This window comes from Bombyx mandarina, chromosome 04 (assembly GCF_030267445.1).
Source record: "Bombyx mandarina strain Sakado chromosome 04, ASM3026744v2".
NCBI classification, from domain to species: domain Eukaryota; kingdom Metazoa; phylum Arthropoda; class Insecta; order Lepidoptera; family Bombycidae; genus Bombyx; species Bombyx mandarina.
Window position 1 is genome coordinate 129226 of NC_143211.1, and position 18251 is coordinate 147476.

Genomic DNA, 18251 nt, shown 5'->3' on the forward strand with positions numbered 1-18251 from the left:
CGCGACCCACTGCGAAAATCCGGCCAGAAACCCGGTGGGCTGTGTCTATGTGTTAGTTCGCTCGTCGAGCCCTTCGTCGCAAGCGACGGGTTCGATGGACGGTGACCGGTGCTTGTGAAGCCTAAAAGCACCGTTAATGGATCGGGAGGATCCGTAATGACGTTTTTTGGGCGACGTCGACTGTTTACCATTCGATCTACAGGATCGGGTATGTAGTTTCCAGCAGCTGGACTGTAGATACTTACTGACTGAGTCAAGTTCCAGGTCATCATGGAGTGATTACTGACGGGCCTTTTGAAACATGAGATGAAATGCTCATTTAGTAAAACGACTACTTTACTAGCAGCAAACCATGATTACTTGTGGCTAAAATAGACAGAAAGATGGTATCCGAGTGTCCGTGCCTTCAACACACACACGTGCACGGCACAAGCACAAGTGACGCTGCACGCCGGACACAGGTTAGCTGTGAACTGTTAACGATTTCATTTTTATGTACAACTTATTGATGCTGTCTCGCGTCTCGCGCTTCAGCAGTCTCCGGTCGAGCGGGGCCCGGGCGGCTGGTGGTGAACAGTACATACACACCCGCGAACATGGCGGGGTGCACGGAGCGGAACTGGTGGTGGCGCGGCGCGGCACCGGGGCGATGCAGCTGCGGGACCAGGTGCAGCCACAGCGCCAGCTTGTGACCCCGGTAGTGACTCTTCACACGAAGCTTTGTACCTGACAAATATGAATCTTGGAAAAACTTTCGATTTTATCTTACATAATGGTAGCACTAAAGGCGATTCAATAAAATCTATACTAATATGTATATAAATCTAGTGGTTTTTACGGATGTTCCGTTATAACTACTGAACCATGCATCCGATTGACTTGAGATTTGGTATCCATGTAGAAAGTACATGTACTTAATGGAGAGGCTAATATTTATATGAGTGTTGGACTCCTTACACCAGTTGCGGGGGCGTTAATCATGAGAATCTGTGTGGGAGTGATAAATAATAATGTTGATTTTAAATGCTCAGTGAAGCGGACGGGTACAACTAGTCTATTATAATATGGGTAATACAATTTTTTTTTTTTTTTTTTTATTGCTTAGCTGTGTGGACGAGCTCACAGCCCACCTGATGTTAAGTGGTTACTGGAGCCCATAGACATCTACAACGTAAATGCGCCACACACCTTGAGATATAGTTCTAAGGTCTCAGTATAGTCACAACGGCTGCCCCACCCTTCAAACCGAAACGCATTACTGCTTCACGGCAGAAATAGGCGGGGTGGTGGTACCTACCCGTGCGGACTCACAAGAGGTCCTACCACCAGTAATTACGCAAATTATAATTTTGCGGGTTTCATTTTTATTACACGATGTTATTCCTTCACCGTGGAAGTCAATCGTGAACATTTGTTGAGTACGTATTTCATTAGAAAAATTGGTACCCGCCTGCGGGATTCGAACACCGGTGCATCGCTTCAACACGAATGCACCGGACGTCTTATCCGTTAGGCCACGACGACTACGAATAGAATGTTCAATTTGACAACTGTATCCGAGTGAAAGCTGACATATACTGTGTTGTATCTATGAGCTTCATATTTGCCTATTACCGGGCGGGCGGGCCGCAGAACATCAGTATGGCGAGAACGTAAATATGCTCGCTCTATTTGTACGCTGCTACTAAAAAATGAAACACGTGGACTTTGGCTTGTCAAACTTTAAAAAAAAAAAGCAAAAACAGGCATGCACGACCCTCCCCTCGAACTATCAGGGCTACGGTTCTAGTATCTGCGCCTTAACTAACTTATGCTTGCCTTGTGTTTACTGTAAGCACCTCACTAATGCCAATACTCTTTTGCCATTTACAGGCCTTCCACACAACGTAAATGTCACTTTACTAAATTAATAATAATAATTAAATTAACAAGAATCCGACTTTTAACTATATCCGTAACTCCTAAATAAATATGAAATTAAAACAATATAAAAAAAGGATAAGACGTCCGGTGCATTCATATGTAGCGATGCACCGGTGTTTGAATCCCGCAGGCGGCTACCAATTTTTCTAATGAAATACGTACTTAACAAATGTTCACGATTGACTTCCACGGGGAAGGAATAACATCGTGTAATAAAAATCAAACCCGCAAAATTATAATTGGTTATAATGGTGCGTGGCGCATTTACGTTGTAGATGTCTATGGGCTCCAATAACCACTTAACACCAGATGGGCTGTGAGCTCGTCCACTCATCTAAGCAATAAAAAAAAACAAGATGTAATTTATCTTCCTCAATATATCAATATCAACGAATTACTAAAAATTCTAGAACTTTCTTAATGAGAGTGGTACTTAATAGATCGCAAGTAGAGAGTCAATTACTCATGAAAGATTAATAGGCGAGAACTTAGCTACACATATGTATGTACATATGTAATAGTTATAATGCGTTAGACGTATCATAATTACTGTGCTTGTTCTAACGGAAAATGTAGTAGATCGTTGTAATTACAGTGTCAGTGAATATTCGAGATTTCTGAACAATTAGTCTATCTAATCCCAAAGAATATTTGCCTTTGAAACTAACTGGGTTGTAATTTGTTGCTTGGGTAAACCTTGCCGATCTACTCGTGCGTGCTAAAACACAGACAATGTTTGTTGACGATATTCAAATTGTAAGTTAAATCATCACTCAATGGCTTTGAGAAAAGCTATTTTTGTTAATTAAGGATTTTATGTAAGGCATTCAAATCGTATGAAGTGTTGAGCTTTGGTAAAAGGGTTTTCAATGTTTGTACCCAATTGGTTGCTGATTTTTGGTTGGGATTGATTTGAAAAATTAGCAAATATCATCATCAATTAATAACATTTTATGTTTTGACTTATTAATATGATTTTAATCTGTCCGATTATTGGACAACAGATACGACCTTCGAGTATCTTTCATGATTCGTTTATAGTAGTAGTGTGATAGCCTCACTTCATTTTTTTGTTAAACTGTTGCTACCCTCCCTCTCTTCTCCTCTCTCCAATTTATATAAAGGCTCCAGAAGCAAAGCATGTTGTACAGGCTGCGCTAGTAATCCATTGAACCAATCGATTCATTACTGCTGCCAAAGCAACGATTCATTGTAGTATAACGGACACGATAGCCGGTATTCCAGTGTAGAGAATTGGATTTAATTTCCAAAATCTCTACGTCTCCGGTTAATCTCACGTTTATGTGCTCTAGTTTCCGTTGAATTTAAGATAAGCTTTAAGCTCGTCTTCCCGACGTCCATCAAAGTGATCTTTCGGTTATTTTCCTTACCTATACTTAAATACTGTTGAGTATTGATCTCATATCTAGGCCAAGTAACTGAGTTGTCGTGATGTCTCTCCTCACTCCGCGCCGTAGGGTCCCCGGTTTTCGCGAAAGCAGCGAGCAGAGCGACGGCAGACTCGGCCACGGCCACGTCCCCACGAGAGTAGTTTCGAAGGTTTGAAGGTGTTCCACTTACAAGTGGCAAACCCAAGAAGTATGGTAGAGTTTCGCTTGTTATGCTTCCGAGGCGCTTTGAGGAAGGAATGAATATTAGCATCAATACAAAACGAAATAAAAGGAGTCTTCGGTTTTTTGTTTAAGAGCAAAAGTTTTACTCCTTCATACATATATGTTTAAAAATTTGAAATTTCGAATAATAAAGGACTATGGGATAAATTAGATTTTCTAGCCAAAAGATATATTATATTGATAACATGTTGTTTCGTATGGTAGGGTGCGCTGTGAATCCACCAGGTCTGATACCACCTTCCTGTGTGTTGAAGTCCAGGATAGTTGTTATTGTTGTTCCAATGCAAACGAGACCTGGTGCTCGTCATTCCTTCACGACAGTACATAACAGTCGCAGTAGAGAGTTCCAACTGCATATTTAATGACATCAACTATTGAGGGGTACAAGCCTTGAACTATTTATTCCAACACATACTCGTCTATTAGGCATTACTATTATTAGTACCTGAGGATAGTCAGCGTCCTTGGTCTGATGAGCGAAATGAGCAAAGTAAGTAGTAGAGCCGCGTCGCGCGTGCAGCTGTGCGAGGCGGAGCGCGGGCGCGGCCACGGCGCCGTCGCTCAGGGAGTCCAGCGTCGCGTCTCTGATGTTGATGGGATGCTGGATCGGCTTCTCCCAATCCGTGTACTCGTTGCGAATGGCCGCGAATATCTCGTTGCGGTGGTAGCGGTACACGTTGCGGACGTACGTTCGGAGGATGCGGTTTCTAAATAGTTTACGTGTGCGTAAATACACATACATGCATACATATGTACGTAGGTCCGGAAAGATCTTCATATATACGTTTTTAATGACGTACATATTTCAAATAGTTAGGTTTTTATTTATCAGAAACTTTTGCAGTATTTAGTGTAAGCTATGCGTTGATTACATCCGTATTATACTTAATATTAAAATTTCCACTGCTTTGAAGCGACAGCTATGTCTATTAGCTAGTAACTACATATTTCACTATCTTATTTATTATCTTCTGATTTTAAACACGCCCACTCATTATTTTTCTTTAAATTAATGACACTATAATTCCATGTCGAATATCATAAGCTGACCTGTGCTCTTCTTCAAATCCATGTCTGATATCGTCTTCATTGAAGAACTGATAGCTCTCCGTGGTAGACACCACTATAGCGAGAGAGCAATCAAGGAACGTGTCGCTCGCATGCAGCGCCCTGGTGGGGGGCTGGCCGGCGGGGACGGAGGGCGCCCAGCCGGAGAGGAACCGCGCCTTTGGGGCTTCCACGGCTAACAGAGCGGCCAGTGGACGAGCCCGGATGCACTCTACAAACCTATGCATGCAATATTGATCGTTGTTTTTTTGGCAACGAGACGTACTTACTACCTTCAGATGCTCTACAAGATTCTGTTTTAAGTATGATGCTTGTTTTGATGTTCCACGGATACTACGTAGTTATACCTGACATTTTTTCAAAGTAAAGTTAAAGCCATCGTGGGGTAATCGATAAGAGGCCCCGTGTGCTGGTACGAGCGATGCGACTGTGCCGCAAGTCAGACACCGGAGACCACAATTGAATTATTTTTCAATACTTAACACCAGGCGTTTATTTTAACAGTTATTTTTGTAATGAAAAACATACTTAACGAATGTTCACGAATGATCTCCACGATGAACGGATTAACATCGTATTACAAAAATCAAACCCATAAAAAATTGAATTTGCGTAATTAGTCTACCACTGAGACATAAGCCTCAAGTGTCACGATGGGTGGGGCATTCACGTTGTGATGTCTATGTGCTTCGGTAACAATTAAACTGTTCTCCCAACGAAACTTCAACCACGTGTTTTAAAACGACATCATCACATAACATTATCAACCTGTAATCACATACTCGTCGGGCTTAAACAAATCGAAACAGCTAACAAATAATGTTCTAGTAGGTTTCGCAAATTCCTTACCAGTTGTCATCATTAGAATTTTCCGGGATGCACCGCAACGCTTGCGCGGTGTGGTCCCTGGTCAGCGTCGCGTCCGGGGCCAGAGCCGTCGGACTCAGCGCCGAGCCGCTAAGAAGCAGCACACGGGATACGAGACCTGAACGTCATGATACAGACTAACAACAAACGTATTCACATTTACTAGCAATATTACAAAAATATAGTAGTAGTCCTGGGCAGTTATGGAAACCGATAACATTACTATGATATGTGCATCTCGTCGCCTACGCCTTGACACGGGACATCTAACAGTAACATATTTATTACCCTTTAAAGCAGGAAAGCTCAGGTGCTGTTAGTAACCCACCCCTGAGAGCTTACAACTGACTGTATCGCAAGTATCTGAGTGAGTAGGATAGCTAAGTAAGAAAATGCTGAGAATAACACTACCGACTGATACTCGTGTAGATCCTAGTAGATGAGGACGAGGCTTTTACGGTTTTATGCAGCGTTTTCGACAAGTGACCGTAAACTGTTAAAACGTCGGAAATAATATAACGACAAAAACGCGAAACTTAATCTTAACAATAACAGTATTTTGAATTATGTCTACGCTGAGAAAACCGAAAAAAATAAGAGTGCTATTCTCTTAAGAGTTCTTAGATTATTGAAATTGCAGCAATGGCTTACAGTGACGTACAATGACAATACATTTTTAAATATATTTATTTGTTGTACAGTAAAAGTTGGATAAATATTTAAAATATCAGGGGCGGAGACACTTGTCTTTGAGACATTGAGGTAACCAACTATTTCTTTTGTTGTTCAGTGTTACATAGTGGAAATTCATGAACTGATCAACAGTGTGGATGCGTAGAAACAGTAACAACATACAGACGTCATAGTAAAACAGAATTAAATTGTAAAAGTATGAGTCAATACATGCGGCATATAGTGAGCGGTATGTAACCTTTAGTGTCCGGCATCATGAGCATGGCGTTGGCGAGGGCCGCCCCAGCCGCGTGTCCGGCGAGGGTGAGTCTCCGCGCGTCGCCTCCGAACGCGGCAACGTTGCGGCGCACCCAGCCCAGAGCCGCCGCCACGTCCAGCTGGGCCGAGCCTCCTGCTTGCTGCACGGGATCCGTAACTAGCCCTGTTGTTAAGTAGCCTGACACCAAAATAATACATTCATTGTAAATATTATATGTACATCCTAATTTTGTTCAGACATGTTCGCTTTTTATGAATCTACGGAAAAGAGTAACATTTATTTTTCATCATCTCGCAACTCAACAGTGGCTTACCTAATAATCCTATCCTATAATTAACAGTAATGACGAGCAGATGTGCCCGGGCCGCCAGCACGGCTCCGTCGAGGGTGTTGGCGGAGCCCCACTCGTGGGACGGCGCCCCGAGCCACATCACCACCGCGTAAGGCGCCTCCACGCCTCGCGCACCTGCCCAATATACGAAATTGAGCTACTACCTACATTCAACTACAGTGTACACTCTAAAAAACAACTGAGCCGGAAATAGATTATGCGTTTTTGAACAAACAAATGAACAGCAGCAGGGTCCATATGCTCACTTCGAACGAATGATCCCCCCGCCTTGTGTGCTCTTCCCGCAAATGCACGCATCCGTTAGAGCTGGTAACTTAGGATCAAAACTGGGAGGAACTGAGATGAACGCCCTCCCGGAAAGGACAATGTTTCAATTGCGTTTGCGACTGGATCGTGAGTTCATCTCCCGGATTACAATGTTATGCCGTAAATAAATAGCATATCGTATTATCGCTACCGTACCGCACTAATATAATGCTACAGTCCAACTGAAGAATTATAAAATACAAAGTAATGCAGATTACACAGAGAATAATAGAATAGTACAGGGAAAGAAGACACTAAATTGAAAAACAACTCACCGCTACCGGGCACATAGATGTTGAGGAAGAGACAGTCTTCGCTTTGATTGGCGAGCATCGGTACCGCGGCCTTCAACTCGTTGTAGATGCCGAGTGGCATGTTCAACAGCGCTGCACTCCTGGATATGAATTAGTCAATATTAATATCTTTATTTTTCGCAATAATGAAATAACACTTTTTTTAGTCAATATTATCATAAGTCAAAATACTGAAGAAATTTCACTCAAAATATTAATATCGATTAATCCATTTAGGGAAACAAAGTTACAAATAAATCGAGATATCGATCGACTAATCGAGGTATGTATCGCGGACACAGAGTCGCAAATGCGTAAACTCAAAGACTCTCTCTCGGTTCTTCAACGTCGGGGTTCTAGACTCTCGCTTACGTCGCGTCGTCGCCGAGTCTGAGTTATTAAATTTGTGCCAAATACTTACAATATGTTACTAAATACTCCTCCTTCAATCCCTAGTTATAGTATTGATGCTGGAGGATCGATTGTGCCACTGAAAATAACTAAACGAGGGAAAGGGCAATCTGACCTCAATTTAAGCAACTTGGGGATTCAGGCAAACTACAACCCAAAAAGATACAGGCGTGATTCCGTTACACACAAAGTATTACGATTGTACTATTTAAACTAACGTGCTATACTGTTAGAGCTTTCGAAATCAATTTGAGGCGATGTGTTTCAACTAATTTACTGTCGTGTTAATCTGAGTTGTGTTTATTTTTCTTTTCCGAGATACTTTTAGAAGAGTATTCAACTGTCCGGTTTTGTTTTAGAATTATTGTTATCTTTTACATTAGAGTAAAATTCATTGATAAGAATTTACTTGTTGGATATGTCCGGGTATCGCTGGGGGCAGACAGGTGCGAATGCGTCTGCGAGCCTCGTGCCGGACCAGCCTGGAGGCGCTGGTGGGACTCCAAGTCGCGGCGGGGGGCCTGCGTAAGGGACACCCAAGAACACTTCCACTGGTTCCAGGCGACGGGAAGCCGGTTCCACTATGATGCCGCGGATTGCTCCTACACACAGAAGTAATTTTTTTTATTAAGTCATCATACTTTTCTCGTCTCGTAATCATATCTCGTTTTAAAAATACAGATATACGAGACCGTAAACGTAGCTAAAAAAATAAAAAAGGTTAATAATTTTCTATAAGTTGAAATTTAAATAAATAATAGTTTAAAAAAACTAAAAAACATATATAAAATTCAACTAAAAATAGAAAATCAATTTTAATAAATTTAAATTGAAAATAGTGTATAAAAAACATTTTATTGTAAAAAAAGCGTGGGGTGCTTTTTAAGATATTATTGAAATAATAATTCTTCTATTCATATCTGTCAAGAAAATATTTATAACTAATAACACCATGCACCCCACGCTTTTTTTACAATATTTTTTTTTTTTTTTACACTATTTTCAATTTAAATTTATTAAAATTGATTTTCAATTTTTTAGTTGAATTTTATATAAAGCGTGTTTTTGAGTTTTTTTGAACTATTATTTATTTTTAATTTTTTAGTAATTTTTTTTTTGCAAATTGAATAATGGAATAATCTTATCAAATTAGTGTATTGTCAACGGTCCTCGATAAATCTACAAAGTTTGAATGGAATCTGGCCGTTTAAAGTGGGTCAAAATCGCGTCTAAAGGAGTCAGTTACAAACATACAAACATCCAAATATATATACATATAGGTACATACAAGTGAAGCTAATATAAAGCGTGTAAAAACAGGACGATTTTTTTTCCTCCCTAATCTGATAGCCTTGAGAGGCTATTTCAGCGGAACCTTAACTAGTAGGTGAGCTCACGGGGCTCAAACCTGAGGACGTTGCTAACACAAACCCTAGCAAGAGCCGTATGTCGCAGAATCTACCACAGGATCGGAAACGCGACCCACTGAGAAGATCCGGCGAGAGACCCAGTGGGCTGTGTCTGAGGGTTAATTTACTCGTCGAGCCCTTCGTCGCAATCGACGGGTTCGACGAGAACGGTGACCGGAAAAGCACCGTTAGTGGATCGGGAGGACCCGAAACGACGTGCAGGACGATTACAAAAAAAATATATATATCTTAAGAATGAGAATATTTTATTATCTTGAAGAGCACCCACTCTTTTTTTTAGTGCTTGGTGGACGAGCTCACGGCCCACCTGGTGTCAAGTTTTTACGTTTTTTTTTTTTTCTTAATCACTTTTCTTTATTGAACTTTTTTTTAGTTCAGCTATCTACAAAGCGTGTATTTAAGTTTTTTAAATTACTATTTATTTTTACCTTTTTTATTCATTTATAAACGTGATAATTTCATAGTCATCATGGAAGAATCAACTTTTTTCAGAGATAATTTTATTAGGTCGTTCTATGATATTTTGTGTAATGCATCACCATAACACGGCACTCTCCCTGTCAACTTTGAGCAATCGAATACTTCTATCCGATGGTAGGTTCGGTGACTACCGAGGTCGTAACGGGAGTATCAGGGTTCGATTCCGGAGGAGGAGCCTGAGAAACGGCTATTTTAATCAAGGAAGGCAAGACATTACCGTGTGCTCGGCGTTCATCCTGAAAGTCCTGAGCTGTATAATCGGAAATTTTTTAACAAATTATTGTATTGTCATCGTTTCTTGAGAGGTTACATTTACAATAGGCTACAATTTTCAAATCGATAGGACATTTTGAAGGGGGTGAATAACATTCAAAGATTCCGTTACATACTACGTTAATAAAGGCGTGCTAAAAATACATTGTATTAGTCCAAATTCCTAACACCTCGGGTATTGTTCCGATGTTTGTTTATTTCTAATAAAAATTAGAATGTAATTAACGTAAGCACAATGACTCGAACAAAATATAGAATGAGGAAAGGTTAGAATCTGATGAACAATGAGCACATGAATTCATTACGGAAGACAATAAAACGAGCGTACATGAAACACGACAGCGAGGCGCCCGCGAACGAAACAAATAAATTGACTCCTTCATTTACTCGATCCCTTCTAAAGGTATCGTTTGTCCCGTCCTCGCGACCAGCATCCCGCGGATCAAGAACAATAATTAATCTGATCTTACATTCCGATGTTGGGAGTCGAAATAGTGCGTTAGCCGGGTATGATTGGCTGTCCCCGGGTCTGAGTAGTTAAATGGCCGTACCTGGGATACAGAGCAACAAAACTTGTGGATTATGATAAATGGGCCTGTTAGTTTTGGATTAACATGGCGTTTTAACTTTGTAATTGTATGTAAATTAATTGCGAATGTTGGGTCTTGTTTATTGTTTACGGACCAGAACTGGGAGATGTAAACCCAGTAATGTTTGTACAAAGTGGTTCAAGTGTTTACAGAATGATATACTTTGAGTCAGCACGCAATGTACGTGTAATGTCTGCATTATCAATATTTGTTGTTATTGCGTGAACACAACGTAGCCGGCCTCAACTAGCTAACTAATACAGTCCTGCATTCTTCCGTACAATTAGTAGTGCGTGTGTGCTGTGTAGTACAGGCGCGTGGCGCTACCGAAGTGTCGGTGTCCCTGTCGCCGGCTGTCGTCAGCTGCGTAGTTTAGGAGCTCGTCAGTCCTTCCAACGTCATAAATAGCTATTTCTAAGTAGCATTACCCTAAATCGGTGCCCTTTAAATTAGTTTTCTTGACACATTTGCTCTAAAACTATGTCAAACATAGGTCATAAATAATAGGCAATAAATCATATTGCTTGCTATTAATACTCTCCACAAGCCTCGTTTGAAAAAGGACATGTCATAGCGCTCGAGAAACACCGTGGAGGGAAGCTCATTCCATAGCCGGATGGTACGTGGCAAAAAAGACCTCTGGAAACGCACTGTGGATGACCGCAGTGGCTCCAGGTAGTATGGATGAACTCTACTCCGGTGGCGGGCGGTGCGATGGTAAAAACGAGATGCCGGTATCATCTCGAACAAGTCCTCAGAGCACTCCCCATGGAACATACGGTACAAAATACAGAGGGAATCGAAGTCCCTCCGCAGACCCAGAGGTTCCCAGTGATCCGCGAGAGCAGGACTATCGACCATCCGAACAGCCCGTTTCTGTATGGAGTCAAATGGAAGTAGCTGGTATTTGGGAGCCCCGGCCCAGAGGTGAGAGCAGTACTCCACGCGAGGTCGGACCTGCGTTTTATAAAGCGCAAGTCTCTGTCCAGGCGTGAAATACCGCTTCGCTCTGTTGAGGACTCCCAGCATTTTGGACGCCAACTTGGCTTTGCCTTCCAAATGACTCCGAAACTGGAAATCGCTCGAAATGTCGACCCCAAGTATCCCAATACTCTCGGAAGATTGCAGGGATATTCCTTGGAATTGCGGCGTCATGACAAAGGGGTCCTTCTTGGCAGTGAACGCGCAAACTTGTGTCTTTAACGGGTTGAATTGAACCAAGTTCAATTCACCCCATTTGGAGACTCGCCCCAGAGAGTTCTCCACTTCAGACACAAGTTTTGATCGTCTCTCTTGCACCACGCTACGAGAGAGACTCTGATGGCCGATATATCGCGCATCCCCCGTGCTGTCATCTGCATAGCAATGCATGCCATCAATAGACAGCATGTCATTGATATACAGGATGAAAAGCGTGGGGGAGAGCACCGAACCTGGTGGAACGCCAGCGTTAATGGTCATGGTATCAGAACAGGCACCGTCTACAACGACCGTGATGCTCCGCCCATCCAAAAAGCTAGCGATCCACTTGCAGAGACCCTCGGGGATTCCGTAAGATGGTAGCTTCGACAGAAGTGCCCTATGCCAGACCCTGTCGAAGGCCTTCGCGATATCAAGGCTTACAGCAAGAGCCTCGCCCTTGCTCTCCAAGGCTTCAGCCCACCTGTGAGTAAGGTATACAAGAAGATCGCCAGCTGAGCGACCGTGACGGAAACCGTACTGTCGGTCACTGATCAGCTGGCGATCCTCCAGATACTTCAGGAGTTGTATATTAATTATTCGCTCCATCACCTTGGAAAGCAAGGAAGTTATCGCGATAGGCCTATAGCTCGATGGGTCCGACCGGTCACCCTTCTTGGGGATAGGGTGGACGTGGGCGGTCTTCCATGAAGACGGAACCCTGTTAGCGCAATAAGAGAGGCGATATAAACGCGTTAGCGCAGGCGTCAGCTCAGGGGCACACGTTTTTAGAACCACCGCAGGGATGCCGTCTGGCCCACTCGACTTATGGACGTCCAGGAGTCGGAGTTCCCGCCTGACTGCGCACTGTGTAAAGCAGATCTCCAGCAGGGAACCATCACACCGAGGGATGTTCGGTGGTGTGGCACCCCCGTCGTCCACAGTCGAGTTCGAGGCGAAGAGTTTGACCAGAAGGTCAGCCTTCTCTTTCGCACTATGGGCCAGACTGTCATCGGACTTGCGTAGTGGTGGGAGACTAGACCTGCAAAAGTTTCCTTCTGCAGCTTTGGCGAGCGACCAAAAAGCACGGCTCCCAGAGGGATAGCTCTTCAGTCGCTCGCCAATTCTAGCAACGTGCTCCGATTTCGCCCTGGCAATAACTTTCTTGTAGGACCTGGAAGCGGTGTTATATTTCCGCCTTTCCTCTGAGATGTTAGGATCCCGACGTCTCCTGGCATCATCCCATCCAACGTATGCGGACCGCTTCAGGTGTGCAGCATCCCTGCTGGCATTGTTATACCAGGGTCTGCTGCGACCCCCAACGGGCACTTCAGAGGAGGGGATAAACAATTCCATCCCCTGGAGCACCACGTCTTTAAGACGGTCCGCACAGACATCAGGATCAGCAGAGGAAAAGCAGAACCGCCCCCATGGGTAGGATGCGTAAAACTCACGCAATCCATCCCAATCTGTTGACAAATACTGCCAAACTCTTCGATACCTGGTCGTCGTTCGACGACTAGGACGAGAGAGTGGTGTGGCAGCACGGATAAGGCAGTGATCAGACGATCCAAGTGGAGCGTCGACCACCACATTGTATCCGGCTGGATCGGTGGTCAGCAGAAGGTCCAACAGAGAAGGCTCGTGCCCCTCAATATCTGGGACACGGGTGGGCTGTGTCACCAGCTGGGAGAGGCCGTAGGCCAAGGCGAAATCGTAGGCAGCCCGACCCGGGAGGTCAGTGGTTCTGGACCCCAACCACTCTTGGTGGTGAGCGTTAAAGTCTCCAAGAACCACCACCTCCGCAGATGGGTACTGCTCAAGAACGCGGTTAGTCCCCTCTTGCACATGCTCTATCAGAGCTGAACCTGCATCACTGCTGTGGGACCTGTACAAGCACGCGTAGACTCGGGTACAACCCCCGTGATCTACGTGCAGCCACAAGAGGGACAGGTCCCGTTGTTCGAGGCTTCGTAGACGGCGACAACAGACATCAGCCCGGACGAATACACACACCCCGGCTTTACGCAGGAAGTTGTGCTCCAATACGTAGCCGGGGTATTCAAGGTACGAAGTATCATCCGGAGCAGATATCTGCGTCTCCGTCAGAGAAAGGAGGGCAGGCTGCGCCGTCTCAAGATGGTGGTGTACGGCGTCAAGGTTGCTATGTAGACCCCTTACATTGCTGAAATCCACATTAAATGTGGAATGGGGAATCGCCGACAAAACCCTTTTCCTTTTCCGAACTTTCATAAAAACTATAATTAATTTTATTTGGAGAGTAGGATTGGGTGGGGTAGGATGTTCGAGGCGAAATCGTGACAATACCTGAATAAAGCGCGGAGCACAGTACGTGCTCGACCACGGGTTGCGTGAGCGACTGACGCAGGGCATGGAAGGGCCCCCAGTCCACCCTGCGTGCGATCGCCGGGATCCACTCCGGTCTCCGACTCCGGCACGACGACCGCGCGACAGGATTTTACACCGGTTGGCGAGACAGCTTCCCGGGGCGGAGTTTAGTAGTGACACCCGGGTTCAGATCCCCAACTGACCGGCGGGCGGCGGCGAACACCGTTTCACTGGGTCTTCCTATACCCCCGTCAAACAATCACGTCCCGCGAGCTCACACGCACGTCTGCTCCGCATGTTCCAGGTATCGCCAAGATTCACCCCCAACAAGGAAGAGGAAAGGGAAGGAATAAAACTGGCTCTCCAACCCACACGCCGGAACACAGCTAGGCTATTTGGCGGCGGACTCTAGTTGGAGGGTGGTCGCCAGCCAGTCGGACAAGTCCTACCACCGATTATATATTCGGCTCCCGTTTTGCACCACTCAGGGGTCACTTGTAGGGAATCGCGGGTTAAACCTACGGAGGCGGGATGCAATCAACCCCCAAAAGTCGTGGGCTATACTGAAACCTTAAAACTCATATCTCAAGGTGGGTGGCGGCATTTGCATTGTAGATGTCTATTGGTCACGGTAACTAACTAACACCAGGTGGGCCGTGAGCTCGTCCATTAACCTAAGCAAAAAAAATGATAGGATGATGATGGAAACCCAATAAAATAAACTGTCTATTTTTGCAGTGTGGAATGAAACTTAAAGGTCTAGAAATATTTATTACAAAGAACAAAAAGGTAGTTCGCACAATATCCGAAACGTCAGAAATGATATGATAACAGTAATTATCATAATTAATTAATTTGATAATAATATAACAAGTACGGGGTGCTTAACATTCCATGTTACAAATAGTTCATTATTCAAAGTAATGTAGAAAGTGTAGAATAACCAAAAAACTGTGTCCGTACATTAAATATAAACGTCCGATGAGCGCGTAGGATTTTAGAACGAATGGCATTGTAACCTTTTCAGATATGTTCGCTACGTTCGATACGTCCTCACTGTTTGCTACTCCAAAACTATGCACCGTAATTGTAGAAAGTGGTAAGCTTAGGTTATATTAGGTAATGAGGAGGTAGGTACCTGTGTGAGTGTGTACGATCCGCGAGCTGTACCGCGGGCCGGCGGCGGCCAGCGTCGCTAGCACCAGTGCCGCGCACCACCGCCACAAGCACTCCATGCGCCATCACGCGACGCCGCCTGCGGACAAACACGCGCCGGTCAGACACACTTGTGACACAAATGTTCACGATTGACTTCCACAGTAAAGGATTAACATCATGTAATAAAAATCAAACCCGCAAAATTATAATTTGCATAAGTACTGGTGGTAGGACCTGTTGTGAGTCCGCACGGATAGGTACCACCGCCTTGTCTATTTCTGCCGTGAAGCAGTAATGCGTTTCTGTTTGAAGGTTGGGGCAGCCGTTGTAACTATACTGAGACCCTTAGAGCTTATATCTCAAGGTGGGTGGCGCATTTACGTTGTAGATGTCTATGGGCTCCAGTAACCACTTAACACCAGGTGGGCTGGCTGTGAGCTCGTCCACCAATCTAAGCAATAAAAAATAAATAAAAATAAAACACTACACCTCCCTGTTGCCAACGAGAATCAATCACATTGTGTTCTGTTGTTGGGAACGGGAATAATATAGCCAAAAGGGATAACATAGGAAACTTTGTATATCCTTAAAAAGTCGGTAATCGCAAAAAAAGCATTTAATTATTTCTGAAATCAAGACGACTTTAATGGATAACGATTTAAAGTAAAAAAAATAACAAACGATACTCAATATTTCCTTGGCGGAAAATAAAAGATACGAGATTATTGAAGGAAATATTTGTATAAAATATTACATAGCAAATTCAAAAGAAAAACAACAGAATTGCGACAGCTTTTCCGCGCGACAAATACGCGACAAAATCTCGCTTCAAATCCTCCTTTTGTTTCGTCAACAAACTTCATTTCCTCCAAACAAGATTCAGAGCCAAAAGTCTAACTCATAAATAATAATTCACTTACTGAGGATCCATTACCGTTAAATATAATAGAAACGCCATCGGCTCGTGTACGCGTCTCACGAGGAAACTAAACTTTGCCAATTAATCGTACCGATGGGGTTTCATGGTGTCGATGCGTCGTCGAAGCCTTGAATCGTTTCCGCCTGAGTCAAATTGCTTTTTGTTGAAAGTTGAGATTAGAAAAAGGGCAGTTTAGTTTTTGTCGCCGGTGGGCGGAAGACAAATAGTTACTCGACGTCAGCCGCAGGGGCGAGTCAACAGGACTCCGGCCTCGTCGCCGTCGCGAACAGACTCCCGGTCGCGATGCGATGTAAGAGCCCCCTCGCTTCATCCCGTCATGTATGTGTTTCTTGTTGTTGTTGCTCTTAATTTTTTTTGTAATACATCAAATAATTTGTTACTTTTTGTCGGTGCCTTTATGGAAATTAATGGTGTAAAGGAAACTGTAGTCTTTAGAAAAATACACTATAACATAATAATAATAGAGAAGAGTATTTGACTCTGAGCTGTTAGAGTATAGTTCTTTTTAGATTTCTAAGGGTTTTTTTTCTCGAATACTAGCAGTTTACGTTTGGTACTTTTAACAACAACTGATCGCGACCTTGTTTTTCTTAAATTAATTTTCCTCTTACTTGACACCACAATATCCAGTGGATTAATAATAAATACAATCTCTGTTGTACAATAATCTAAAATACGCGATAAACATATCTAAATATCCACTAACTTAAAGTTACAAAATCAAAAACAATGTTTACTATTAACAGTAATAAGTCTTGGGAGGGAAATGTGGTCGACACTCGTCAATACACGCCGTGCCAACATGGAATAGCTGCAGTCTAGTGTCCGTTGACCTACATACAGTGTCGGAACTAATGTTGTCTTCGCTCTTCATAAGCTGGCCCCGATATCTCGGAGATGACAATAATCACAATGTATTCTGAAACATCTTGTAAGATCGTTACGAGCGGCCTCTACAGTAATATCTGTTAAAACTCTTCCAACTTCCTGTCCGAGCTTTACAATAAACATAATTGTACTTCATTTTCAAAGGCTTTTAATAAATCTAAATAGAAACAGCAGTATACATTTTATCCACACTACATTATGTAGGTGTCTTCATGTATTCCCTGGTAGCGGTAGCAATCACACAATTAAAAGTCTCGAAAAAAATCTAAATCGCGCTATTGACATTTGCACAAGCGAGCAGATATGCAGGTCCCGAACAACAATATACACGTCCTTACGGATCCATCAGATCAATTAACCCTTGCACTAGACACCTTCAGCTCTAATACTAGGAGCAGGCTTAGGGACCCCGGTTACCGTACTCCTACTACGTACAATCTAATCTAAACATCAGCCCGCTGAGTTTATCGCTGGATCTTCTTAGTGGGTCGCGATTCCGATCCGGTAGATTTATCCGTGATCCGATCCGATTCATTCGTGAAGCAGCTGCTCTTGGGTTGTTAGGTCTGCTTTGAAGGCGCTAAGGCAGCTGTTAGCTAATCCCACCCCTCTTGGCTGAGCTTTTGCTCACCCACCTGTTTTTGTAAAACTGGAGAGGCCTCCGGGGCAGCCGAAATTCCTCATTTATAAAAATAACAATTATGACCCTTTCAGTGGAAGGTCTACCCACTCCCCAAGGCCTCATTTAAGCTATTTATAGTGTTAGGAAGTAAGCAAGTGGACGATTTTCACGGTATAAATCGATCTTATACCGTGGTTGTCATAATGCTAAATAACGTCTCGATAAATATAGATTAGTGGACATTTAATTCGTTAGATTAGTCATTTTTGCTCAAAAATAAAAACACGTACATAAGTGATCACCTCTAGCTTTCACTTAAGTGATAACAAATATTAACATTACCAAGAAAAAGCAAAAAAAGTATCTTTCCTGATGTTTCTCGATTATATTTTTCTGTTATTGAATCAGGCTTCGGTATTTGGGTCACGTTGATGTAACATGTGTACGTTGTGATGGCACCCTTTGTCATCGCTCTCCCTGTGGCCTCCAGGTACATATATTACCACGTCGCAATCAGATATAATCTATTTTTTGCT

General features: G+C 43.4%; 1 protein-coding gene across 2 annotated transcripts in view; it reads right to left on the reverse strand.

The window, feature by feature from the left end:
- Nucleotides 1–18251, reverse strand: part of LOC114252127 (neuroligin-4, X-linked) — a 92482-nt gene that overhangs the window by 15050 nt on the left and 59181 nt on the right. For both annotated transcript variants that reach the window (XM_089740421.1, XM_089740422.1), the window contains exons 2-11: nucleotides 15246–15362; nucleotides 8216–8408; nucleotides 7378–7496; nucleotides 6758–6910; nucleotides 6424–6621; nucleotides 5475–5610; nucleotides 4608–4844; nucleotides 4003–4264; nucleotides 3315–3558; nucleotides 589–726 (exon numbers count right to left, since the gene is read on the reverse strand). In XM_089740421.1, the coding sequence (XP_089596547.1) occupies nucleotides 589–726; nucleotides 3315–3558; nucleotides 4003–4264; nucleotides 4608–4844; nucleotides 5475–5610; nucleotides 6424–6621; nucleotides 6758–6910; nucleotides 7378–7496; nucleotides 8216–8408; nucleotides 15246–15342 (1777 nt within the window). In that variant the 5' untranslated portion in view covers nucleotides 15343–15362. The remainder of the gene's footprint in view (nucleotides 1–588; nucleotides 727–3314; nucleotides 3559–4002; nucleotides 4265–4607; nucleotides 4845–5474; nucleotides 5611–6423; nucleotides 6622–6757; nucleotides 6911–7377; nucleotides 7497–8215; nucleotides 8409–15245; nucleotides 15363–18251) is intronic.